This window comes from Prunus dulcis, chromosome 1 (assembly GCF_902201215.1).
Source record: "Prunus dulcis chromosome 1, ALMONDv2, whole genome shotgun sequence".
NCBI lineage: Eukaryota > Viridiplantae > Streptophyta > Magnoliopsida > Rosales > Rosaceae > Prunus > Prunus dulcis.
The window spans coordinates 25,579,683-25,604,703 of record NC_047650.1 but is presented as its reverse complement, the minus strand read 5'-3'; the positions used below and the strand labels follow the sequence as shown (position 1 = coordinate 25,604,703).

General features: G+C 36.2%; 3 protein-coding genes across 6 annotated transcripts; all 3 read right to left on the bottom strand.

Moving 5' to 3' along the window:
• Positions 1-2,920: 2,920 nt before the first annotated feature.
• LOC117615654 (nucleolar protein 14) lies at positions 2,921-10,889 on the bottom strand. Of its 3 annotated transcripts, none has more exons than XR_004584040.1 (17): positions 10,433-10,889; positions 10,213-10,347; positions 9,815-9,971; positions 9,118-9,200; positions 8,756-8,815; positions 8,475-8,624; positions 8,000-8,128; positions 6,775-7,452; positions 6,365-6,557; positions 6,068-6,261; positions 5,822-5,926; positions 5,556-5,695; positions 4,996-5,274; positions 4,602-4,892; positions 4,366-4,486; positions 4,162-4,254; positions 2,921-4,009 (listed from the first exon to the last, which is right to left on the bottom strand). XR_004584040.1 is itself a non-coding variant. In XM_034344775.1 (15 exons), the coding sequence occupies exons 1-14, from the start codon at positions 10,751-10,753 to the stop codon at positions 4,628-4,630; spliced, it is 2,889 nt and encodes a 962-aa protein (XP_034200666.1). In that variant the 5' UTR covers positions 10,754-10,889; the 3' UTR covers positions 4,273-4,486; positions 4,602-4,627. The 3 variants fall into 3 exon arrangements, 1 of the variants encoding a protein (XP_034200666.1); XR_004584041.1 differs by having other exon boundaries at positions 2,921-3,941; XM_034344775.1 differs by lacking the exons at positions 2,921-4,009; positions 4,162-4,254 and having other exon boundaries at positions 4,273-4,486.
• Positions 10,890-12,399: 1,510 nt separating this feature from the next.
• LOC117615425 (universal stress protein PHOS32-like) lies at positions 12,400-14,104 on the bottom strand. Of its 2 annotated transcripts, none has more exons than XM_034344504.1 (3): positions 13,508-14,104; positions 13,320-13,408; positions 12,400-12,826 (listed from the first exon to the last, which is right to left on the bottom strand). In XM_034344504.1, exons 1-3 carry the CDS (start codon positions 13,830-13,832, stop codon positions 12,524-12,526), a joined length of 717 nt encoding a protein of 238 aa, XP_034200395.1. In that variant the 5' UTR covers positions 13,833-14,104; the 3' UTR covers positions 12,400-12,523. The 2 variants fall into 2 exon arrangements, with proteins under 2 accessions (XP_034200395.1, XP_034200394.1); XM_034344503.1 differs by having other exon boundaries at positions 13,320-13,411; positions 13,508-13,935.
• Positions 14,105-20,100: 5,996 nt separating this feature from the next.
• LOC117624177 (agamous-like MADS-box protein AP1) lies at positions 20,101-23,032 on the bottom strand. The gene is made up of 8 exons (XM_034355322.1): positions 22,630-23,032; positions 21,586-21,664; positions 21,398-21,462; positions 21,211-21,310; positions 21,085-21,126; positions 20,951-20,992; positions 20,654-20,757; positions 20,101-20,429 (listed from the first exon to the last, which is right to left on the bottom strand). Exons 1-8 carry the CDS (start codon positions 22,812-22,814, stop codon positions 20,330-20,332), a joined length of 717 nt encoding a protein of 238 aa, XP_034211213.1. The 5' UTR covers positions 22,815-23,032; the 3' UTR covers positions 20,101-20,329.
• Between the last annotated feature and the right edge of the window lie 1,989 nt (positions 23,033-25,021).

Below are 25,021 nucleotides of genomic sequence, written 5' to 3'. Positions count from 1 at the left end.
GGACATTTTGTTAAAAGCCCAAATTAGCGAAATAAAAAGAAACCCAAAATGATTTTGACATTCAAGCCCGCGTACAATAGCAGGCTACCCTTATGTCTTCATGAAACGTTGCTGATGTGAAGATATTTATAGAGCATGAAAGAGCTGAAGTTATGTTTGCAGTCGATATGGGACTGGCACCACTCATGAAAAAACTCCAAAAGCCACAGCATCACGGACGGCAACACCGAATTGACCCCAACATCGATACCACCTATATCCAATCAAACCACCACAACCCAATCAGACCACCATCACCACCAGCGTAAGAGAGAGATGGAGAGAAGAAGAAGGAAAAAAAAAAAAAAGACAGAGGGAGAGACAGACTGACGGAGAGAAAGAAGAAGAAGACGAAGCAGGGGAAAACAATGACAGAGGGAGAGAGTGAGACAGACAGAGAGGAAGAATAAGAAGGGGAAAAAAAAAAAAGACGGAGAGATGGAGACAGACAGTGAGAGGAAGAAGAAGAAGGAAAAAGACAAAGAAAGAGAGAGAGAGATATACTAATTTTTTTTTTTTTTACTTCTCATATAATTAAATGTATGTTTAATCTTGGTTTATATAAATATAACTTGGGAAATGTTTTATGTATACACATACATTGTAACAAAAAAAGATACACACATACATTCAAAGCAAAGTGAAAGTATTTCACGTGGTATTTGTTAATGGAAAATAAATGGAAAAATAGTTTTTGATATGTATATTTGTTCATTCTTAAAAAAGTGTTAAGTCTTGCTCTAGACAATTGAAAAACTGCAATTGTCAAGCCCCATTAAATATACTTATTTTATATGTGGTGTTTCATGTATAAAATTGATTTTCTATAATTGAATGTTTAAATGAAGATAGTTTAAAAGTACAAAAAATACACACATACATAGAATACAAATTATACTTCCTATCTTTGGATATAACAAGCACACATATTCATTTTTGATATATTCGAACAAGCATATTTGTCAAAAATATGTAGTCGTAAAGTTATATACTCATATCATGATTCATAAATAATAAACACACATATGCATTTTGGTTATATAGTATGTTTGGATATAATAACCATACATATAAAAATTTGTTATATTCAAAACAACTTATATTAGCAAAAAATACATCATTTTAAGTAATTTATACTCCTATACGTATGCACATATATGTATTTATAATAAACCTTTAGTTTATATAGGCATGTGTATATTTCTTATGTATAGATGTATGTGTGTTTTATATAGATGCATACATCATCTTAAAGTAATATATACTTCCATGTTTAATATATATATATATATATATGAATATTTGTATGTGGGTACATAAATATAACAAGTAAGAAATGAAACATATATAGAACTTATAAACTAAAAATAATGCAATTTAAATTATAAATCATACAATATTATTATAATTTTGGAATTTTATCGAAAAAGTTGGATTGGAATGGGTTTGGATAACTTTGGAAATTTTAGGATTGAAATTTCGAAATTTACAGATAAATTCTAATTTCAATCCAAATTTTATTGAAAATTTCAGATTTTGGCACTTTCGAATATTGAATGTATCGGAATTAGATTTTTTTAGAAATTTTTGGACGGAATCGGTCGGAATCGAATTTTCCAATCCAATTTACACCCCTAGTATTGACACTTGACATTGTTAAGTCGAAATTAAAAACAAAAACAAAAAATAAAATGAAAAACAAACAACCCAGCAAGCAGACCCAACCCCTCCCATCCACCCACCAGCCCCAACCCGATGGCAACCTCCCTTTCCTCACCGCCAGCCAAATGTCAACTCTCTCTCTCTCTCTCTCTCTCTCTCTCTCTCAACATGTGATCATCAACTTCCCTTGCGACTTGGCGGCATGGTGAACCATGAGATGAGAGAAGGCGGGCCTTCAATCCATGAGCAGCAGACCCATATCTAATCTGACATGACACCTTCAATTCATTCCAAATCAAAACCCCAAATATCCCAATAAAAATTATCATCCTTTAATTTTCCATTTATCATCTTGATGAGGTCTTCAATATGCAAGTTTTCTTATTTTAAAAAGATTATGTTGAGTTGGTGGAATTAGATTAGTTTGGACCATGGGTAATCGACGTTACTGGCGGTGAGGAGGGAGGGTTGCCGTCAAGTTGGGTAAGATGCGTGGCTGTGAGAGTTGGAAATTGTTGCTGGCTAGTTTGATTTTCATTTAATTTTTGTTTTTATTTCTTTTTAATTTTACTTGAGAATTAAGAGTGAAAATGAGGGGAGAAATGTATACTCCAAAGAGAGCCAAAATTTTGTATAAACGCTAATGTAATTAATGACATTCTTTTATGTGACAAAGAATTGATAACATACACATGTTATCAAGAGATAGAAAGAAAATTCAAAAACGAAGGTTAAAGAGAAAGTTGCTTCCATTCTCCTACGCAGTGGCGGACCTTTGCAGGTGCAAGGAGGTGCACCTACACCTTCGCTTGCCAGAAAACTCCATAAAAGATGCTGGAGTTGCACCTCTACTCAGACTAGAGACGCAACGATGAAATGTGCAAATGGCTTGGTCGCTGCGTAGCACGCGTTTTTTTTTGTTTTTTTTTTATTTTATAACAAAGCCCGGTCAAAACGACGTCGTTTTGGACCAGGGTTTAAAATAAATATTAAAAAAAGGAACACGTTTATATGGACACAGGTTGATAATTTTGATTCGTACGAAGACAGAGATGAAGTTTTCTGTTTTGCAGTCAATCTACGATCTTTTAGTCTGCCAGATTTCCCCCATTTTTTTGTGGCTAGGCAGTATAGCTATCTCTTCTGTATATTCAGTGTATCCGAGTATCTGATTTTACTGAAATCCAAGATTTAGGATCTTTGTCAAATATGGTGGTCACTCCATTTGTATTAGTTTCTTGTAAACATAAAAGATCTTGGTGACCCCTTCTGTTAGATTTTCAGCAAATATCAAAGCCTGCTGATTTCAATTTTAAAGCTTGGGCAATATCACAAATATTCAACTTCCAAGATTTGATTTTCCAAGCTAGGAAGAACCGCCGGTGCTTATTTCCTAGCTATCGTGCTCCCTCTCCTCCTTCTTAGCCGCCTCCGTGGCCGGCACCAGCCAACCAACATGGTAGAATTTGATAAACATATGGCAATACTACCTCTCCTCAACATGCCCTACTGTTGTGATTATCTTTTTATGCTTAGTGTTTTGTGATGCTCATTCCTAATTACTTACATAGAGTATGTTAAAAATGAGCTGTTGGTGTTGATGATGATAGTGATAAATTGCACCTCCCCTGAAAAATTTATGGTTCCGCCGCTGCTCCTAGTCGTTGATAAACAAAGGACAAACCATGCATGCCGTTCAATTTCCATGCCTTAAAATGAGACAGCCCGTAATCCAATGCACCACTCTTGTCGCCTCGCGGTAATTGGAAATTGGAAGGTCGAGTTTGATGACCAAAGCAATCAATGTTCTGGCACTTCCAATGCTTGTATTAATTCTTACGCGACTCTTTAAATTCCCATAAACAAATCAATGAACGCTCCCTCTCTATATAAACTTAGCCATTAGCCATTAGCCATAGCCATGCACCCTCCAACCAAAAGTTACAAAACCAGCTACTACTTGAGTTGCAAAAATGGGAGCGAATGAAAGCAGGGGAAGCTCTAGCTCTAGGAACAACAAGGAGAGAGATGAGAATGCTGTTGACTTGTGTAATCATGAGGTTGACGTGTCCAACCTTGTGATTGCAGCTGTTGCTGTGGCAGGACTGGCTGTGCTGGGTTATGGTTTGTCTGGACTTTTTTCAGGTTCAGGGCAGAGGAAGACGATGAAAGCTCCCGGCAGAGACAGCAGAATCTTCAGGGATGATTTTGAGCGAAACCCTTCTGCTTATTTCAGAGACCTGCGCAAGTAGATAGGAGCCAGCTAGTGGGAGAGGAGTCTATTGCACTTGAAGCTGATTGAGGCTACCTATATAAGAATAATCAACTGTTGTAGCAGTTTAAAAATCTATCTATTTCTAATATTATGCATTTCCCTATCTATTAATATGCTAATGGAACCCTTCTGATCTTGGAGGTTAAGCTTTCTGCCTCCTTGTTTTAATTGTTTCTACTTTTTACCTCTGAATGTAGTTACAATTACAAAATCTGAAAGCTGAGTACGAATCACTGCCATGGATAAATCATGTCCTATTCTGTTACTGCTTTAGATTTCTGAGAATCAAAATGTTTATAAACACAAGAAGATTTTAAATAAATTTTCAATCATCCCACAACCGATTCGTTACAACAAAAATTTAATGCAATATTTCAGGATGAACACACCTAATAAATAAATTAATGTTGCACAAAATTTGCGCCAAATAATTGGCTTCATCTGGCATATGTGTAAGGCAGCGCAGCACATGCACAATACAAGACCAGCTTCTGATCTACGGGAACATACCTGCATGAGGGAGTGTGAGAGAGTTTCCCAAGCACTATACAAAACTACAAATAGGAAGAAAGAAAAAAAGAACGGAATCAGAATTTTGCTATTATTGCTTCTTTTTTTTTATTACCTTAACCTTCAAGGAGAGTCTCAAGCTCATCGCCTTCTCTTCCTGCCTTTTCCCAATTGCCCAGATTTCATAGCGTGTTCTTGCTCTTGAAGGAAGAGTCTTACTTTTCCATATTTCTCAGCTTTTTCTTCTTCCATCAGCACCTTCTCCCTCGCCTTCACCTCATATAAGAAAGAATTATCTTTACGCAGTTCACGGATAGCCCCTTTAGCTTCTTGTTTTAGAACTTTCTTCAACTTTCTTCTCTCAGCTCGTTCACGATCTGGATCATAGTCTATGCCCTTAACAAAGCTGCAGAACAACATATCATTAAGTGTTTACGCAATTCAAAGTATCACTGCCCAACCAAAATAATATTAAGGCAATTGGGGTCGGGGGGGTTAAGATATATTACTTCTCCTCAAATTTCGGATTAAGCATTTTGATAGCCACTGGCTTTTGCTTCCGCATCTGAAGTGGTTGCCGCAGAATGTGATGTTCATCTGCTTTTGTCTTAATAAGTTGAGCAACATCTTGAAATTTGTCTGTTAATACTTGTGGCATATTATCCTGTTCCGCCACTTCAACCAACAATATTGAAATGGGCAAAAAAAATTCAGGAAAAGAACTGAATCCTTCATAGATACTGACAAATCCACGTAGAGTTTCAATTACAGTCAACAGCACACTAGCCCTGAAAATTCAAAGTTCAACTTTTAAAAAAGTGTAACTAACTTGAAAAATAGACTCTGAGGACATATGAGAAAGAGCAGCACTTTCTGTGTATATAAATTTTCGGCAATATGAAATCAAGTTTACCCCACCTAGTTTCAAGACCAAATAGTTGGCTAAAAGAGCATATGCAAACTTTACAGTTATGTATCAACAATTGATATACAATCTCAGGTCTAAAATATAATGCATCCCATGGACACTTCCACAATGTATCAAAAAGTACTGTAACAAACAACTAACCTGAAATTATTAGAGCTCAAAAATGAGGAGTCATCTGGCAGGTCCATTAACGTAAGAAAATTCAGAGGATCAATCTGATCTACGCATTCACGTATACATAAAAGGGGCCTGAGTGCTTTTAATTCCATAAGCTCATAAAACTGCCAGAAAAATAAAAAGAGCATGGTTACTTCATCATGCAACTGTAAACTAATTGCCTTCTCATGACAATAAAAACATTCGGTTCTTTCTATGGTCAAGAATTACATTACAAGGAACAGTCATACCTGAGAATCTTGATTTGTTGCCGGCTTTCTGTCTTTAGCTGCTATCAGCAATGTTCGGAGAAACATGACTGCTTCAGGGCAGAACTTCCTAGATTGTTTGGTGATCTACATAATAAAATAATCAAATGAAAAAAAGGTGGAACTGAAACTGTTGGACTGAAATACAATTCTATGTAAATCTCTGTTATGAAAATCTATTGAAAAAATGTGTCTAACAAAGAAAAAGGAAATCATAAATATACATACACAGAGAAGCATAGAGCATAAGAAAGAACCAACTGCAGCATCACGTCCAGACACGATAGGAGATCGCGCCAGATATTCACACATTAACACTGTTGCTGGAGTCATGACCACATGACGAAAATCAGAGCATGAAAATATCAGGGACCAAAGCCTCAGAAGAAATAATGTCTTTGAAGAAGGCCAACAACTGTTTTCTGTAGAAACAAAACAATTGGACAATGAATTAGCACCTTAGCAAGAGCAAGCTCTTAACTGTGATTCCAGAGAAACAAAACTATTGACTCCATTATGAATTACCTGGGTTTTTAACAGTCGCACAAAATTCAGTTCGAGCCCGTAAAATTCTCTGACGAGCACAAATTGCAGCAAAGTACGGAGTCTCCATACTCATCTCAATCAATGGCTTAACCAGAAAATTTAATAACTCTATATTCAACGGCTTTTGATTTGCTAAGATGGCAAAATACTGCAGAAGTACACCATAAAATACCTGGAAAATGACAGAAACAGCAATGAGTACTTAGCATATACAATGAAAACAGAATATGTATATCTTCATTCACTTGAATTTTTGCTTAGGAAAGTTAAATCCAAGTCAACCTATTAAATCACGAATTGGAAATGCAGGAACCTGAATTGATGCACATTTTAACATAATGCAGGCAATACTCATTTACAAAATGTAAAAGCAGCCAGAAGTTTCATACTTGCATTTTCTTCCGATTTTCTGCTGCAAGCTTGATTGCATTGCTTTTCCGGATTCGATTGATTATCACGACAATGTTGGAATTAGAAAGATTATCCACCAATGCACTTAACTCTTCCAAGCTTTTTGGAGCTTCGATTAGGTATGGGAGGTCTGATTGAGTAGAAGGTCGTTTATCATCCTGAGATACCTTGCCCTGTTTTTTACTAGCATCATTTTTTTTCAACCTTTTAAGCTCTCTTGGCTCCATCTCTTTTTCATTAACATCATCATCATTTTCATGTCCTTCAGACTCATCATCATCATCTTCTTCTTCTTCTTCCTTCTCATCCAAATCTGTTCCAAGATTATCATCGTCGCTCTGTTCCCAGTCCTTCATCAATAGATTCTTTTCACCTTCATTATCATCTTCATCAGATCCTTCATCACTGCCATCCTCAGGACTTTCTGAATCCTCAGAAGAACCGCCTTCTTCACTCTCAGAATCACTAGCATCTTTTTTTTCAAGAATCTCATCAACCCAACCCTTTTTAATCCTAGGCTCTTCATCAAGCGAGAAGGAATCACCAAGATCATCCCCAGATATAGCTCTTGGCCTCTGGGTAGACGGAATCTCATCATCTTCATTTTGATCATCACTATAGTCATCGGTGGCAAGCATCCTCTTCTGTCTCTCTTCCTGAATTGTGACGCAAATTCTAGTGAGCATTCAACTTCATAATAAAAAGTACAATTGAGACACAACAGGAAATGGAAAGCCTAAAACGTCGACTCTAAAGCATTGCTAGATCCTAAAAATATCATGCCACTGTGCCACCAGAATCAAGGTGTACATGATAAATTAATCAAATTACATTAAAGATGACACCAGTTATCATATAACTGAATAAAATATGAACGACACGTCTTAGTGGGCAAAAGCATGCATATTGTACTGACCAACAACCTACTACTATATACTAATATGGACTGCTAATATTACAAATAACTTGAAATTTTTCAACTATTACATGGTACATGAGGGAAGAAACTTACTGTTGGATGAGTCAACCTACTTTTTGTACCATGTAGCTATATTAAAAGAGTTACATTACTTCTTAATTTTCAGATGATATTGACACCAATAGAATGAACTTATTAACAACAATAAAAAAACCCCCAACATAAAGCAGGCATGAACATGAGTGAATGCAAGCACACTCATAAGTCATAACTAAATGAGATACCTCCAAATGCTCAAGCTGCTCTCTCTCCTCTTGTGCTATCTCTTCAGGTGTCTTTGTCCTATCTGAGGGCTGACCACGGCGTTCCAATGCTAATGTTCCCAAAGCTTTGAAGTAAGAGCGAGCTACTTCCTGCCAAATACAGCAAACTAGATTAAGTTGCGAATACTCAAATTTATGTACGCGGAACATAAAGAGCTACAGCTTCATATAATATATCCATAAAGAAAACATAAAAGTAAACAAAAGGATAACATAAAAATTAATAAATAAAAACACTGCAAAATTGGAAGCAATACTATGCAAATCAGAGAACATAACATGCTAATTGAAAATATCAAGGAATTAAAGACTTAATAAATTAAAGAACATTTAAAAAAACACTTCATAACTTTTAAGAAGTAGAAACCAATAGCATCACTATTGCTGAGGGGGAAGTGTCAGGACCAAGAAAGGACCTACATCAAAAATGTCATACCTGTCCAGAAAGCTCATCCTTCTTCTCATTTGGAACACTCTTGTCTGGTTCAGCCAATTCTAAAAGCTTAGACTGCGCCATGGATGTAAAGATTTTGTCCAATTCTTGCCCAAAATCTTCTAGTTCTTCCTTATGTTTTGCTCTTTCTGCCTGGGAATAGACCAAAAGATAATGAAGAATGGAAATTATAACTAAAGGACCAAAAAAAAAAAAAAAAAGGAGAAAAAAATGTAGCCATTATCATAAATCAATTTGAATGCCATAAAGAATTAAAATCCCACCCTGTGATACTTGCTTTTTGCCATAAGCTCCTTCATTACTTCCTTCTTGCTTTTATGTCTCTGTATAATGAAAACAATAAAACAAATTAGGATCACTTGAATCCCCTTCCCAAATTGCAGATTGAAAAAGATTGACAGGCTATTGGCGACATCATATAGAAGAAAGAATAAATTCCTATAAGAAAATTTGGACAAGGGAAATCACATATAAAGAGGTTGGGGGGAGTTTTGAAAGAGAAAAAATATGGTAAATGAAGCAGTCAGGAAATGTCATTTAAAATCCTGAAATCTAGCAAAGACAATTATACAATCTTGAATTTGAATATAATGCACAAAAACTCAGATAGTAAAAAAGACCTCACATTTTCCTCTCCTTCCATTGGATCATCGTCCTGTAGATTCTGCTTATCATGGGACTCAAATTGATCTAGTGTGGCTAACTTTTCTGCAGAAAACAAGGCAGGCACCATTAACACCATTAGCAAAGTCCTAAAGAATAAATAACCAAATTCTAAGCAGTTTCAATGGTCCAACAGAACCAAACATGAAAAGCAACTACAGAACGGAAATGGCAACCTTCACTAAGAGTACTAGTACTATGGCCTACTCCCATGCAATAACATTTAGGGAGATGTACAGTTGAAGAGCACTGTCCACATGTTGCCCAAAAAAAAACGTAAAGGCACTCGAAACATTTTGGTTTACATCAAAAATCAGTTATCAATTTTTGCATGAAAAAAAAAAAATCAGTTATCAATTTATGTATTATTATTTTCCTTTACTGGATATGAGCAAGAGACCCTTCCAATACTTGTACGATAACAATAAAGCCTATTCCAGAAAAAAGATATTAACCAGAAGCCAGAATTGTACAGCTCAACCATCACCCACATGTACTTCTATCCAATGATTACAGTTAAAAATCATCGACATTTCAATAACCAAATTTGAATTGGTCTCTGGACCCTGAATGATACACTATGAATCTAACCTGCACAAATGAAAAGTAAACCCCGCTGAATAAACAAACAACACATATCGCAGTATCTCCATACATACTCTTAGTTTTAGCAGTTCCGGCTCCATCTTCATCGTCATCAGGAAGCATATCATCCTCAAAATCATCCCTTTCAGATAATGCACCAAGACTTTGGAATTCATAGTCCTCTTCTTCTCCATCTGATAAGTTATACTTGCTTTTCTTGTTCTGCTTTGACTATTAAAGAAAAAGGAAGAGAGAAAAGAATAAAGAGTGTAATGAGAAATTGAAGAGATTAATCATGAAATACCAATGACTTAAACTGAATATAGTTTTGAAATCGAGTTACAATTGCGTAGAAAGCTGGAGGAAAGTAAATGAAATTAGATATCATATGCTAGAATGTACACGTCTATGAGATAAGCTTTTGAACAAAGAAATATTCAGTTTCATAAAGTCATTTGGAAAATGGACTTACCAGACGCTCGCGCTGGGAACGCCGAATGGCCTTATCGAACTCGTCGAGCTCATCATTATGCTCTCCAATTCGCTTATCGACAAAGACCGAAGACTTATTACTCTGCTCATACTCTTTCAACAGCGTGTTCTTCCTCTGCGCACACAAAAAATTAAATAAATAAATAAAATAAAATTTTGAAATTTGAATGGAATTACGAAGGGAGCGATGAAGTCAGTGCCTTTTCAATGGCATGAGAGCGAGAGAGGCCAATACGGCGCTCTTCGCCTTTGCGTTTCTTTCCGAGAATGTCGAATTTCCTTCGGGACCATATGGTCTCGAAAGGGTTGGGTTTTGGAGCTTGGAGCTTCATGGCTATGGAGCTTGGGCCCAACTTATTCTTCTTCTTCTTCGTCGTCGTCGTCTCCTTATTGTTCTTGGTGTCCGCTCTGCTAGGGTTAGGTGCTTTGGCCGCGAAGGGGTTGGGTTTTGGGGCCTGGTGCTTCATGGCGACGGCGTTTGGCCCTGATTTCATGTTCTTCTTATCCTTGTGTTTCGCCATTGGGACTTGATGGGGGCAGATATGAGCTGGTGCTGAAGGGTCTATGTCTATCAATGGATTCGGAGAAGGAAGGGTTTAGGGTTTTGCGGGAAGTTGAGTTCGTTGGTTGGAGAACTTGGAAGTTGGGGACTTTGACGGGCGGGTCGGATTCCAGTCGGGTATGGCTTGACTCGTTTGAGCCCCATGGGTTTAACCAGCTCACTAATATAGGCTTTTGTTAAGCTTTCTTTCAAAATTAAAAAATTTTAAAAAAATTCAACTTACCGTAGTTAGCAAATTACCACCTACAGTAATTTGGTGTTGGTGGGAAAAAAAAGTAATCTTTTTTTAATTTAACTATGAGACAGATCCATAGAGTTGAAAACAAGCTATGCTAAGACTTTGGTGAATCCAAAGATTAGATCTCAATATTTCATATTAGAAAAACAACTTGTTTCACTATTAGTTAAACCAGTTCAACCATAACCAACTTTTACTCTTTTGGTGTAAAACCATATTATATTCACTATTTAATTAGTTGTAAATCGTGCATCAACTAACTTTTAGTCTAGTAGTATTTCTCTTTTCAACGATAGAAATTAAAGTGATTTCACGTTCGAATCCCAAAATTTTAATGATTAAGTCATGCATTACGTGATTTTGCAACCAAACATATATCTTTTGATGTATGGAATTTTTTGGAGGACTAATACTAATAATAATAAAAATTAAAAAACTAAACATAAAGGACTTTTAATTTGTCCATGATTAAACATAAGCGTCACTATGTTTCTCTTTTGTTTTATAGGACAATTAGAATCATTAGGTTGTGTTCATCTTTTGGATATGCAGATGCAAAGATAGAAATTCTATCTTTCCATCTGACAAAGCTTTGGGAAGGCGCAGCAGATGAAGGCCCCAAGACATAGATAGAACTGACCTGCAGACTGCAGCATGGATTTCAGGCCTGGGATTGAAAATGAGTGCTTTTCTTTAAATCAGAAAACAGGGGCCTAGCTACATTGTGTTGTTTCCTTCCGATTCCAAGCATGGCCGCCCCCCATTCAGACTTTAGCAGAAGGGCAACAATGCTTTCTGTCCTTCCAAACATGATCTTTTCCCGTTTGCACAAACTATAATGATGAGTCATTCATGAACCCAGCTCTATATTATGTTTTTTTTATTTTATATACAAGTGATATTAGAGGAGGGGGGATTCGAAAACAAGACCTCATATACTAGGGTAACTCTTAACCTTGGGCTACAAACCCCTCGCGGGCTCTCTAAAACAGTAAGTCTTTTGTGGCTTTAGCTGGGGTGAAAAGCCTTCCAAGATTTTCAAATCTGATTAAAAGAACTTGATTTCCATCTCATATAAGTAGTTACCTCAACAACAGTTTGATTTCCATAATTAGCAACCAAACTAACCACTTTGCTCAAATGTGACAACAAGGACAGGGTCAGGTAGGCTAACATGTCCCCCACCATGTCCTAACCAAGGGAATCTGTCCCAAAGATGCTCTGGTAATTTGGCACCATGTGATGTGAGCTAGGCTAGGCTAGGCCTTCTTCACGCACTGAAGTAACAGTATAGCAAGACCTGGAGATAAAGGAGCCAAGGGCCCCATTGTCTCTCCAAACACATAATAGGCCAATGGCCTAAATAATGATCACAGCAACACTTTTTCATTCATAACCACGTTTAATTTACAAACAGATGCCAAAAAAACCAATCATAACTTTTTCATCTAGTAAGACTAGACTATCATATATATAACACATTTTAGTTAATTAAGCCAAGAGCCAGAAATCTTTCTGGCGCTTTGTGGTAATCAAATAGCCTCCAACTTTCCTGCTTTTCCTCCTTACAGCAACTGCCATGCAACTGGCGTTTTGTATACAGTACTCCACAACGCTGCCGCCACCACCGCCGCCCACCCGGTTGCCTGCCCACATCATCAGCAAACGCCATGTAGTAGACCTCTTTTTCTGCCCCAGAACAAGCAGTGCCACCTCTTGTTTTCTGGCCTCTTCCAGTATAGTTGGACCTTTCTCCTTGTTACCTTCTACCACCACTGCAACCTCAATTTGTACCTGTGATATTAGGAGTATCATTTATTGATAATGATATTTATAACCCTGATTTTTGGAGCTTGACCCTTAAATTGAAGGGCTATTTCTGAATTTAAAAGCTTGGTCATGTCTTACTGTGGGCGGTGGGGCATGATCTTACTAATTAGCTGCTCTTTTTTCTATTTCTGAAGTATCTCATCAATACACAAGACTAAACTGGGAATTTTCTCCACTGTGCTACGACATGATAAAAAATGCTATATGCCAACTAGGGTAAGCCAACATTCCATTTTAAGTACCCTTTTAAAGGGAAGTAAAAACATGAACCTCTGTCTACAGAAACACTAAAAGAAGTAAGTTGGTATTTTCCTCTGTTCTAATTCTGTGATGCAACAAACACACATGCACTTGCCCAGAAGAAATTTCTATTAAACCTAGTTAATTAAAGCTTCGCTAATAGTGATTAAGTTTGGAATGGCGAATTAATGATGTGATCAAACTGTAAAATACCCACCTCTGGTCTCTTCAACTGACACATGTTCCTCAAAGAGTGAACAAGTTGATAAGCCCTTGGAGCTACATCCTTGCTGGGCTCCTCACCAGCTGCTGTAACAAGTGATTAATCCATTAAAATACTCTGTTTCCTCAACTTCAGAAAATCAAATTGTAGGAACAAAAACCAAAAATAAAAAATCTCCAAACCTTGTTTTGAACTTGAAGGTTTGGTTACGTGAAGCAGGACAAGTTTGTCCTGGCTCTGAACACTGTGAGAGAGAGCCCATTGCAGAGCTCCTTTAGCTTCAAGGCTAGAATCAACCACAATCATGATTTTCCTAGCTATAGCTCCATTACCACCAGCTTTTTCTTCCCCAACATTGCCAGAATTCTCAGCTTTTTTATCAGCATTGTTTTTGGTGACATCTGAGGCAGCATCTACCTTGGATTGTATAGTTGGAGAACGAACTCTAACATGGGGCCTAATTCTGTTTAGGCAGAAGCCTGGCAACTTGGTGCCTATTTTCCCCATATTTTTTTTTTTTCCTGATATGAGATTAAACTCAGCTGAGTTTTGAGACACCTAGGCTATAAATGTTATAAAGAGCAGGGCAGAAGAAGGCAAGGCAGAGAGAGAGAGAGAGAGAGAGAGAGAGAGAGAGAGACTTGGGTTGGCTTGCCTGTGGCTGTGGCTGAAGCTGAACAAATTTCTAGATGTTGGTCTGGGGGCCATGGATTTTCTGCTTTGCTTTATTCTTTTTCTTTATTTTTGCCGTGTAATCATGCTAGCTCTCTGTTTCTTTTATTTTTCCCTTGTGGGGTGCTATTTCTGAACGTGCTTGTCATGAAGCTGTAGGGCCATGCAAATTCCTTTTAGAATTTAGTCTCTGCAGCTGTTCACTTCAGGGCAATCTGGCATCTTATAGTCACATAATCAATGTACTAATTAATATTTTTCAAAGCAACAAATAAGAATTTATTTACTCAATAATTCAGATAAAAGTTTTATAATATAATATCAGTGTGTGACACCACTTGAATTGCAGCTCAAGGGACGCTTACTCTGTTAGGTGAGATTATATTTATTTAGTCCCTAATTGTGCTGGCATCCTCTTAGAGCAAATTAGAACTTTATAAAGGCTTTAATTAATTATGCAGAACTTCTGTTGTCTATTTTCATAAACAACTAGCGTGGCTCAAACGCAACCAAAACAATCATTCGGAAAGCAATCAAATTTTACACACAAACCCAATCATGTTTACCGCATATTCCCAAAATTTAAAAAGAAAAAAAAAATTATAAATGATTGAGCATAAAGCTCAACTGCAATTCATACTTTAGCATAAAATGTCAGAAATACAATGAGCTTTCTTGGGGTTGGTATAGCTTAAGCATAAAACTGTGACTCATGATGAACATTGGGGTTGACACATCAAACGAAGTGGTAAAATCTTTCATTAATTCGGATGGCTATGCTTTGATGGACAACTTTAACACCAAGAAAGGACGTGCCAACCTCCAATTTGACTTCCAATCTTTGAAAGCAAAACAGTGGATTTTTTAAAAAAAATAAAAAGAAGTTTCTTATGCATGTCTTATCATGTTTTTATGTTTTTGTAGTCTGGCAAGTTAAGTGATGAAGGTTGACTTTTTTCCTTCATGAATTAAGAGACCGTTTGATATTGTTTAGTTAGAAGCGCTTTTATTATAAGTACATTTATATTTTTATTAGATATTCAAGTGCTTTTTAGAAAAGCCGTTGAAAGTGCTTTTAAATTTTTTTTTCACGATTCATAAGATTTTTTGCCAAACAATTTTATAAGCGTTTTTCATTGTGAAGAAGCGGTTTTAGCCCTTATACTACAAACTTTAAGGGGGTGTATTCAATTGAGATTTTAACATATTTTAATGTAATTGATTTCATTTGGATTTGTAATTATATGATTTTACTTATGATTTTAATAAATTGCAATTACATGATTTTACTTATGATTTTAATAGATTACAATTATAGAATTTTACTTTATATTCCTATGGGAGCATTTTTGCTCACCACATTAACTAAAGGTGTAGCCAAATCAAATGGAGGAATACCAATAATAATCACTATGCTGTCTTAAGAAAAGTGGTGGTTGTTTTTTTGGAGAAAAAAAAATGGTGGCTGTTTACTGTACACGGAGAGAGAGAGAGAGAGAGAGAGAGAGAGAGAGAGAGAGAGAGAGAGAGAGAGAGAGAGAGTGCTGTGATGTGGACCCCTTATCATCTCTCTCATGATTTTATTTTATTTTTTTACACAATACGCCACAGTATTTTTTGTTATCTTTTAAAAATCCTAATTAAATGTCATCAAACTTTTATTGATTACTTAAAAATTTTAATTGAATATAGTTGTATATTTGGGCCGCACACTCAATTGGGTTGGTCCCGACCCAAAATCCAAAAAGTTGCAAAAGGCCCACAAACAATGGCTTTAGGACTTGAGTTTTGCTTTTCTACTCGTCACCGGCCGCCTTCTTTATTTTTTGTTTTCTGTTTGGGATTTTATGGGAAGAAGGAAGGAAGCATCGGCATTCGGCATTCGGCATTGGTTTGTTAGGTTAGGAACAAGAAACTAGTCTCAAAATATTATTCCTTGACGTATATATACTATCCAAATTCCAATACACAGACGAGAATTGCTATACTGTATTAATAGAAAAATAGAGTGCCCCAGAAAGAAAGATTAATCTTATTACCCTTAAAAGAAAAAGAAAAAAAGCAATCAGCAAAATACAGTGAAATTTGCTGATAGATGACGGCAAATAGAATTTGGCTATATAAGGTAATCCCTCTCATTTTAAGGGGACAATGCTATCATCATAATTAGTAATTAACTTAATTGGAAGCTCATCTCGCCAATCATCATCTTCCGGAAAAACAAAATCAATTATTCTATATCCTGGAGCACTCTGGGTGGACCGTCGCTATATCCTGTGCAGTAAGTCCAACAAAATAGTGCACCAGTGCAAACTCACCAGTGTGGACTGTACCCAAAGCATCAACGTAGCGCGGACAATCAAGATAACTTGGCTCTGATGCCAAGCTAATGGTCTCCTTAACCCACACATGGTTATGATAGTCCTTCAAAGTCCATAACATGATCTTGTCCCGTTTCCATGACATGTCAACAATCACAGCCACGCATCCCCCTACCTTAACCATACTTGGATGGCAATAATCATCAGGATTACCATCACCTATATAATGATTGGCATCTTGATCAAAATAATCAGCAATCTCTTGATCATAATCTTCAGGTAGTGGGATCGCTTTGAATGTCTCCTCTCTAAAGTCAAATGCGACTATCAATTTCTTCTTCTCGTATATCCAATGGACGGCCCCATTGAGGCACACACTTCCACTATGTCTAAGTATATTATTATAAGAGTCAAAGGCATAAGCTAGAGCATCAAAAGGAAGATGGCGAGGGTCTACCTGCAATGGTCTCCCTACCTAGTGTCAATGCGTTAAACTGAAGATCCCATTTTCCACCAATGTCTAGACGAAAGGAGAGGATCTGGAGAACCTTATACTCGTTGGTACTTGGAATGTACCCAAAGCCATATGTAACCAAAGGCTCGCGGGTTTCTATTACACGGGAATGGGGAAGTTGGATGGACTGTCGGGTGGTAGGGTTAAGTATGAAAACAGAGTTAGAGTGAGCGGATGCACAAACCAAGCCATGGACACTCTGCACATCAGTAAAATAATCATTCGGAAATTGGAAAATTTCGGCGCCGGGTGTTGGAACAGTCCCTTGTTGCTCTATTATTGACGAGAAGAACTCGTTCATCCGTCTGAAAAAAAAGTTGGTGGTGTCATGCTGTGAAAGTCGTGGAAGCCGGCGACAAAGGAAGGGCTGCGGATGAGGGAGGACCAAGACTTGCATACGCACTTGCATCGCATCAGATCCTCTGCTGGTAGCCGTGGGAGTATATGAGAGAATATGATTTCGTCTGCAAGTTCCGGGTTCGTTGCACCACATTTTATGGCCATTGAAAGACCTCCGACCTCGAAACCAACAAGTCTTCAAATTAAACGTTTAACCTCGAGAGCCAGGGAACAAGAGAGAAACAGAAAATAAACCCTAGACAGGAGGATGCTTTACGCTTGACCCTCATTTAAATACAACACACACACACACACGAAAACTTTGTTCCAAACTTTAGGTTGAGTCGGTTCAAAACTCAGCCTAATCCAAATTGGCTTCGGCCCGACCCAAAATCCAAAAAATTGGAAAAGGCCCACAAACAATGGCCCACACGTAATCTTTACCTTTCCAGTTCTGAATTACTGATTGTATGCGGAAACCAGTATCCTTACACAAGTAGGATTATGTACATAACACGGCTTTAGGACTTGAATTACCGCTTCTTTATATTTGTTTTCAGTTTTGGTTTGTTTGGGATTTTATGGGAAGAAGGAAGGAAGCGTCACCATTGAGTATCTATCAATCAAGTATGCTTTCTTCTATATTCTCTCTGCAACTTCATCAAGCCTCTTTTTTCATATTCGATTTGGTTCTTTTATTTTATGCCTCTTAAAATATTTAGATATTTTTTGTTTTGTTATGATCACTGCAGGCAAGGCAGGGGAGGACCGGTTAAGCTTGAAGGAAGCAAAAAACTGATCAAGCTGTGTCATGGGTTCTGTTTGTTGTTGCTTCCATGTACAAGATGACATTCACAATGCCAATAATAATGATAATAATGATGTCGGCTTCATCCCTAACTTGTGCAACAAAGTATGTTTCTGGGTTTTCCATTACAAGTAGTATACCAAATTCTTTGGTTCTGTTTTTTTATTTTTTTTTTATTTTTTGGGCTTTACTTGCTTCTAATCAATTTTTGATCATGATCATCTATCATTAAATGTTTAGATAAAGGAATTTGCAGCCTCAATCAAGAATGGGAGAAAAGATTCAGTCAATCCATCTACTGATCAGGCTGCACCAGCCTCGTCTACAGCACCCAATGAGATTACACCATCTGGAAAAAGAGCCCAAGAACTTGTTTATTTACATGATTCAAATTCAATAGAACATGAGGACGAATGCCCCACATGTTTCGAAGGTGATTATTATTTTCCAAAAATCTGTTATATTTATCTTCTTATTTGTTTGGTGGTAAAAACTTGGCACCTCTGTTTTTGTAATGCCTGCAGAATACACACCTGAAAATCCTAAGACAACCATGCAGTGTTCTCACCACTACCACCTTGCTTGTATATATGAATGGATGGAGAGAAGCCAAAACTGTCCTATTTGCAGCCGGGTAATCAATTTCTTCCCTAACTCTTATAACTTGTATAGATAACAAATATCTTTTTTTGGTGTTTGAATTTTTACATAAACTAATCCAAACTGTCCCCCAACTTCTTTTGCAACTCTTTTTTTTTTCAATCTACGGAGAAAAGTTTCAATCGTGCTTCCTCACAAAAGAGTGAGGTGCATGTAAGAGCTGGATTTGTAACTTCATATGAAATTTAAGGGGGAGTTTGGTATCTTATTCAAATAGGGAACTCAAAATTTTAGATTTTTCTTTAAAACAAGGAGTTCTTAAATCTATTTTTAAGATTCAAAAACTTGTTTGGTATGCAACTTGAAAATTGTTTTCAAATCTTAAAATTTTGAGAACTTATGAGTTGTTAGAGAAAAAAAAACTGAAAAAATAGATATTTTTTGTTTTTAATAATTGGGGTATTTTTTAGTTGTTCTTGAGTTTGAGTTTTAAAAAATAGAGCTACCAAAGGTGTTTTCTTTGTTTTGGACTCAAATTCTGTTTTTGAATTTAAAAGGTTGGATTCAAGTTGAATACCAAACAGGTCCTGACTGTCTTCAAATTGATTTTCCAGGTGATGCTATTTGATGAATCGTCCTGAGACTTAACCAAAATGTCTAGCATGCAATGATTACTGAAGAGTGAAAAGCAGCCACCAACTAAAGTATATATATATAGAGCTTCCATTGAGGGATCCCTCAAATATTATTTGAGGGACACCCCTTGTATAGGCCTCACTCCAGATTGTATTTCACTAATTCAAACCGTCTATTTTGTAGATACTCATTCAAAGATCATCTCTACAAAAAATTACTTGAATCTGATATCATTTGACCATTCAATTGAGTTATTGAAATTTTAGTACTTTCTTGAAGCACCATGTTCATTGATTTTGTATGACACAATTGGATGTTGAAACGGTTTCCGATTTGTCTAATTTTTTGTAAGGATGATCTATGAATGAAGACATAAAAAATAGATGGTTTGGATCATTAGAAAAAAATTTGTATGGTACCCTAAAGGGCGTCACTCAAATAAAATTATTTGAGGGATCCCTCAATATAAAGGGACTTATATATATGTGTGTGTGTGGGGAAGAGTTTAAGCAATCTAAACTCTAAGAAGTAGATGCACGAAAGGCTCATAATCCATATGTTAGATACCTTAGATTTATATCAATTCTTCCATTCCTCTTTTGAAAATCTTTCTTCTCGAAAAATCGAGGCTCTGTAAGTATTCTATAACTTTCCGGCTTAAATTAATTGTCCAAATGAGATTAATGTTATTCTAGCTGTTAACCTTTCTCTTATATATGAAGTCCATTCACATGATATTTCCATTTCCTTTTCTTGTGCATAACCAGTACCTTATATTCAAACATTTCCTATAACCTAACTTTATTTACCATTCAATTTTTTCTGATTTCTGATTTTTTATTTTTTTTATTTTTTGGGTGTAAAGTAGACAAAAAGGCAGTCATATACAGTTGATAGCATACATATATTTACTCAACAATTATGGCATCAATAAATAGAACAGTTTTAAAGCTCAAATCCTCATTGGCATTGTTTGATAGTCTGTCAATGATTGGATTGCGACCACATACCTTAGCAAAGTCTAGGTTCAAATTTAATTACCAAGAAACCAGAAATTTAATACACAACCAAACCAACTTTAGTTTTCTTTTGTTCTTTTTGTACTGATTGATGATCAAGCAGCAAAGCATCCGAGGTTGCATGAATATAATGGTTCCAGAGTAAGGTCCAGCTGGTTCCTCCTCGCCTGAAGGAATTCATCTTGCTGCGTGCCCCTGCGTATGATCATATGATGTACTGCAGATTAGCAAGTTAATTAATTAATGGAAAGCCACTTAAATAAATTCTGACCCGAAAAAAAGAAGTTAAGTTTATCGATTCAGCGGTGTTTTATAACATATTTACATGTAACTTAGAATGATTTTAGATGTAAAGTATTTACTAACAAAGAAATGAAAACATTAATTTCAAGATAGATAGGTCCTAGAAAATTAATCACCCCATGTTTAGACATGGAAGAGGCTGTGGAAGCAGGTTGAGGCCATTGTTTTGCTGCTCCCAGTTATGAACCTCCTCAGCTGCAGCCTTCTCCTTCTCCTTGATCTATTCACAAATTGTACATAGGAAAACAGAAACCATAAAAATAAAAAGAAGCAAAATAATTAAAGACATATATAACTCCAGACCACAAACTCTAGATAACTTCTTGACGAGTTTATTGTGGCACCTGGTAGTTTATTTTAAAAGATTATCTATCAAAAGTTCATGAAGTTTGCGTCGCGTGCATGCAATTTACCTTCTTTGCCAACAAGTTATTTTGCTCCTGCATCGCCCTTTCCTGTCACAACGAATGATCGAAAACATACGAACATGTTTAACTCGATGCTGCAATTTTTACAAGTCAAAAATTTATGCTACAACAGGCCTAACCTTTCTCTGAAGCTCAGAGATGGACTCATGCATGAGTTGGTTCTGCAGTAGAAAGAAAATATTAAAGTGTTTGTTTAGTTTCAAAAGTAGAATTAGGAGGCTGATTCCAGCTAGTTAGTTCAGTACTTTTCTTAATCGAATTTGTTTAAGAGCGGTCTCGAGCTGGTGCTCCAAACTTTGGATCTCTTTCAGAGTCAACGAATCGAGATCTTCTCCCAAATAGTGCCTGCCCATAGAGGTTCAAGTAATTAATAAAAACATGCAAAGGAAAACAAAGTGAGCATGTTTCTGTAACTGGAGCGCTAAATAGTACCTCTGATTTCTTTGCAAAAGCTCAACTTTAGCCTTTAGTCTAGAATATTCGAAGGTCCAGTTACACTGCGCATGATATATATATATATATATAACGTACAACGTTACCAAGAGACCATATCAATCATTTAAAAAGGCTGCAGTCTAATGATACAATAATATCCGCGGAGTTTTGTTTCAGGCAAGTACCTGTGATTCAATATCGGGTTCGACTAGCTGTCTTTCTGCGTAAGAGTATCTCTCGTAGCGGTCAAGTATTTGATCCATGCTGTGCACGATCAGCGCATCAAGATATATAAAATGTACAAACTAATTAGTATATATCTAGATGAAATCAAAATGTTAACTATGTTAAATTTCATAGAGACAGGCCAACGGCTCACTATTAGCAACATCGATATTGTGCCCAACTTAACCACAAGGACCAATAGGTGTCGGTTTTTATCACAAAATGCCTCGGTAATATTAGTAGTGGAATCACTCATTATATAGTGTATTTTATTTAGTCAAGGTTTCAACGTGGGACTTATATTTTTCAACAAATTAGCTAATAATCAAGGATATATTATATCATTCAAGAACTTTCAAGTCATGTTCATTAGAATTTCTTAGATGCATTCAAATGGTAAATATTTTACTTTAGTCTATGCTAATGCCCTTTCTTTTTCTTTGAGCTTTCTCGGGGTCTATATATATATATTTCCTGCTGCTTTCACTCCTTTTTTTCTCATCATTTTCACTTTTGCTAACAAAAACTTCGTTCGAGATTTTACTATGTTTCTCAAGTGAAGTGAATTAAATTCTTTCTATCAATTATTATTTTAAACAATTTTACAGCTAAATTATTACTAATTATTTTTAAATTTGATTACAAATATGTTAACAGGTTTTTTTGCTTAGTCTCGACACTGATCCAAAATAAATACAAGTACTTCCTCACTAACATAATTTAGAGATCAAATTTAGACAAGTACGCATGAAGTAATTTGACCAAAAAAGACACAAAAGCGTATAATCTTAGAGTACTACTTTACATCAAATCAAGTACGCTGTCATCGATCTGCAAATTACCTTGCACGATCTAACATCTTAAAAACATAAACTAACCAGCATAATCAGATGACAAATTGATCAGCCAGCAGGAGTCAGGACATAGTTATACAGTGAAACCCTACCGACAAAGAAAACAAAACCACAGAAATCAAGAAAAACATATATATGTATAATATTTACCATGAATCCGTGGCGTACTCACAGAGTTTGCCCTTGTTGGAGAAGACAACCAGAGCAACCTGAGCATCGCACAAGACAGAGATCTCATGAGCCTTCTTGAGCAACCCAGTTCTTCTTTTGGAAAAAGTCACCTGTCTGTTGATCTTGTTCTCTATGCGCTTAAGCTGAACCCTACCCCTCCCCATGATAACAGTTACGATCTCTCTCAGTTAAAACTTTACACTCTTTTGCTTGCACCTCCTGCCTCTTTAATTTTTCTTTCACCAAAAAACCCAAACAAGAGCAAAATCCAAGCCCAGCCCCAAAAAAAGAAAGACAACAACTTGAAACCCTATATATATAAAGAAATGAACTGAACTGTATTAATTTTGTTTTTTTTTTTCTTCTTGTAGCCAAAGCTCTGAAGGCGTCTGAGAAAGTATGTGCAGTATATGGAAAATGAGGATTATATTAACACGGCACGAGTTGAGATGGAAAAGCGGTTTCAGGGAGTACAAGTGGTTTTGAGGATGTGTTGTCGAGTTCTGGTTGGCTGGGGTGTAATGTGTCGTCGTTTCCCTCTGTATTAGGAACCACATTTTATCTTTCTTGTATTCTAGTGGAGCTCATTTAGTAGCTCACTAGTTACTTACTAGCCTCACACATCGTACGGTCTTCTTTACGCTGACAGCTTTCGCATGGCACATTACCGTGATGTTGACCGTTTAAGCATTTGTATTTGAAAGCACTTTTGGTTTCATTAATTGGTCAAGTTACTGTGTCAGTTATCATTAATTCGAGTTTGTATGTCCGTCAATAAGAATTTTAATTCTTCTTTGTTGAGTAATAACTTAGCTGTTTTCTGAATCCGAAAGAGAGTACTTGGGTTCTCCCACTAACTAAAAAGTGTATCATGCCTGAATCTCACTGGGGTTCGTGGTGGTGTAGGAACTGGATCGGAAAAAAGAGGGCTTTAAAGTAATTTGAAATTAGTGCTGTTATTTCTATCTCTGTCTTATTTTTCACCTATTTTATTTCTTCATTCACTATTTAAATTTTAAAAAAATAATATATTATATTTCTACTCATCATTATTTTTAAAATACCTTTTAATTATTGACAACTAGATATTCACTTAAAACTTTTTTAACCCTAACTTAACATTGTTGAGTCCAAAAAAAACAATTAGAAAATGAAAATTTTCAATTCAGCTGTCGCCACACACTCCACCAAACCTAAAAAGAACCACCTGTGATGTGCCTTCCACCAAACCTTACATGAACCACCTTTGATGTACCTAAACCCTAAACCCTGACATGCTCAAGTGCTACAAGGATGTTATGCGCATGTTCCTTCTCGTTGTTGGCCCTCTTGTTGGGTTTTGAAATTGTGAAATTGGGTTTGCTGGGTTTTGAAAATGATTGAATTTGTGGAATTAGGTATGCTGCGTTATAAAAAGTAGTATAATTTTTGGAATTGGGTTTTCGAGGTTTTCTAAAATATTGAATTTATGAAATTGGAATTGTGTGGTTTTGAAGAATGTTGAATATGTGGAATTGGGATTTGCATGGTTTTGAAGTTTTGAAGAATGTTGAATATGTGGCTGGTTGTGAGGTGAGGAGGGGAGGTCGGTTTGTGGTGTTGGGTGGGTGGTCTGGTGGTTGTTTGCTGGCCTTTTTTCTTCTAATTTTTTGTTTTTATTTTTACTTTTATTGTTTTGAAAATAAGGTGAATGCGAAAATAAAACAGGTGAGTGAAAATAACAACACTATTTGGAATATCGCTTTGCGTAAGAAAAATGATTAATTTGTTAATTTATTAAACCTGTTTGGCTAAGGAAATGTTCAGTTTGTGGCACGCATTAGAATAATAATTTATGATTAAGTTTGACAATAACATGTCATGTCAATCTAACTTCTTCGTATTTCTTACTAAGTTGGGTCATTTAGTTATTGTTCTGCTGATGACTTGTGTCGAGAGTTTGCTTAAAACGGTGTGCCGGGGGGGCGCTTTTTTCAATGTTGTGTTGTTGAGTGACAGACAATATAGTACGTGAGGTCGCCCCTCCTTTTGTTGTATTTTTTAATTTCTTTTAATAAGATAGAATGAGATAAAATAAATAATGGAAGGTGTGGATTTATAGTCAACAAAAATGGAAACAATATAGACTAGTTCTTGGCCAATCACCGTCCTACAGCCAGGACCATAGCTTACATTATATAATCTTGTGCTCATTTGTTTTGTGACATGACTCTCATTTAAGGGTGCAAGTTGGATTGAAAATTTCAATTATGGTGTTTGACAATTTCTGATTTTGGAAAGTTCAAATCAATTTCGATATTTGAAATTTCAAAAAAAATTTGTATTGGACTTAGAATGTATGTCAAGATTCTGAAAATTATGCATTCTGAAT

What these genes read in the sequence shown, in the direction of transcription:
- LOC117615654 (XM_034344775.1), bottom strand. Translation starts at nt 10,753, where the DNA reads ATGGCGAAACACAAGGATAAGAAGAACATGAAATCAGGGCCAAACGCC. An exon ending in CAATGGAAGGAGAGGAAAAT is followed by an intron (nt 8,816 to 9,117) that starts GTGAGGTCTTTT and finishes TTCATTATACAG; the next exon opens with AGACATAAAAGCAAGAAGGA. An exon ending in AGCAGCTTGAGCATTTGGAG is followed by an intron (nt 7,453 to 7,999) that starts GTATCTCATTTA and finishes GTCACAATTCAG; the next exon opens with GAAGAGAGACAGAAGAGGAT.
- LOC117615425 (XM_034344503.1), bottom strand. Translation starts at nt 13,832, where the DNA reads ATGGGGAAAATAGGCACCAAGTTGCCAGGCTTCTGCCTAAACAGAATT. An exon ending in ACCTTCAAGTTCAAAACAAG is followed by an intron (nt 13,412 to 13,507) that starts GTTTGGAGATTT and finishes CACTTGTTACAG; the next exon opens with CAGCTGGTGAGGAGCCCAGC. An exon ending in GTCAGTTGAAGAGACCAGAG is followed by an intron (nt 12,827 to 13,319) that starts GTGGGTATTTTA and finishes CTAATATCACAG; the next exon opens with GTACAAATTGAGGTTGCAGT.
- LOC117624177 (XM_034355322.1), bottom strand. Translation starts at nt 22,814, where the DNA reads ATGGGGAGGGGTAGGGTTCAGCTTAAGCGCATAGAGAACAAGATCAAC. An exon ending in AACAAATTCGATTAAGAAAA is followed by an intron (nt 21,127 to 21,210) that starts GTACTGAACTAA and finishes TTTCTACTGCAG; the next exon opens with AACCAACTCATGCATGAGTC. An exon ending in ATAACTTGTTGGCAAAGAAG is followed by an intron (nt 20,758 to 20,950) that starts GTAAATTGCATG and finishes ATTTGTGAATAG; the next exon opens with ATCAAGGAGAAGGAGAAGGC.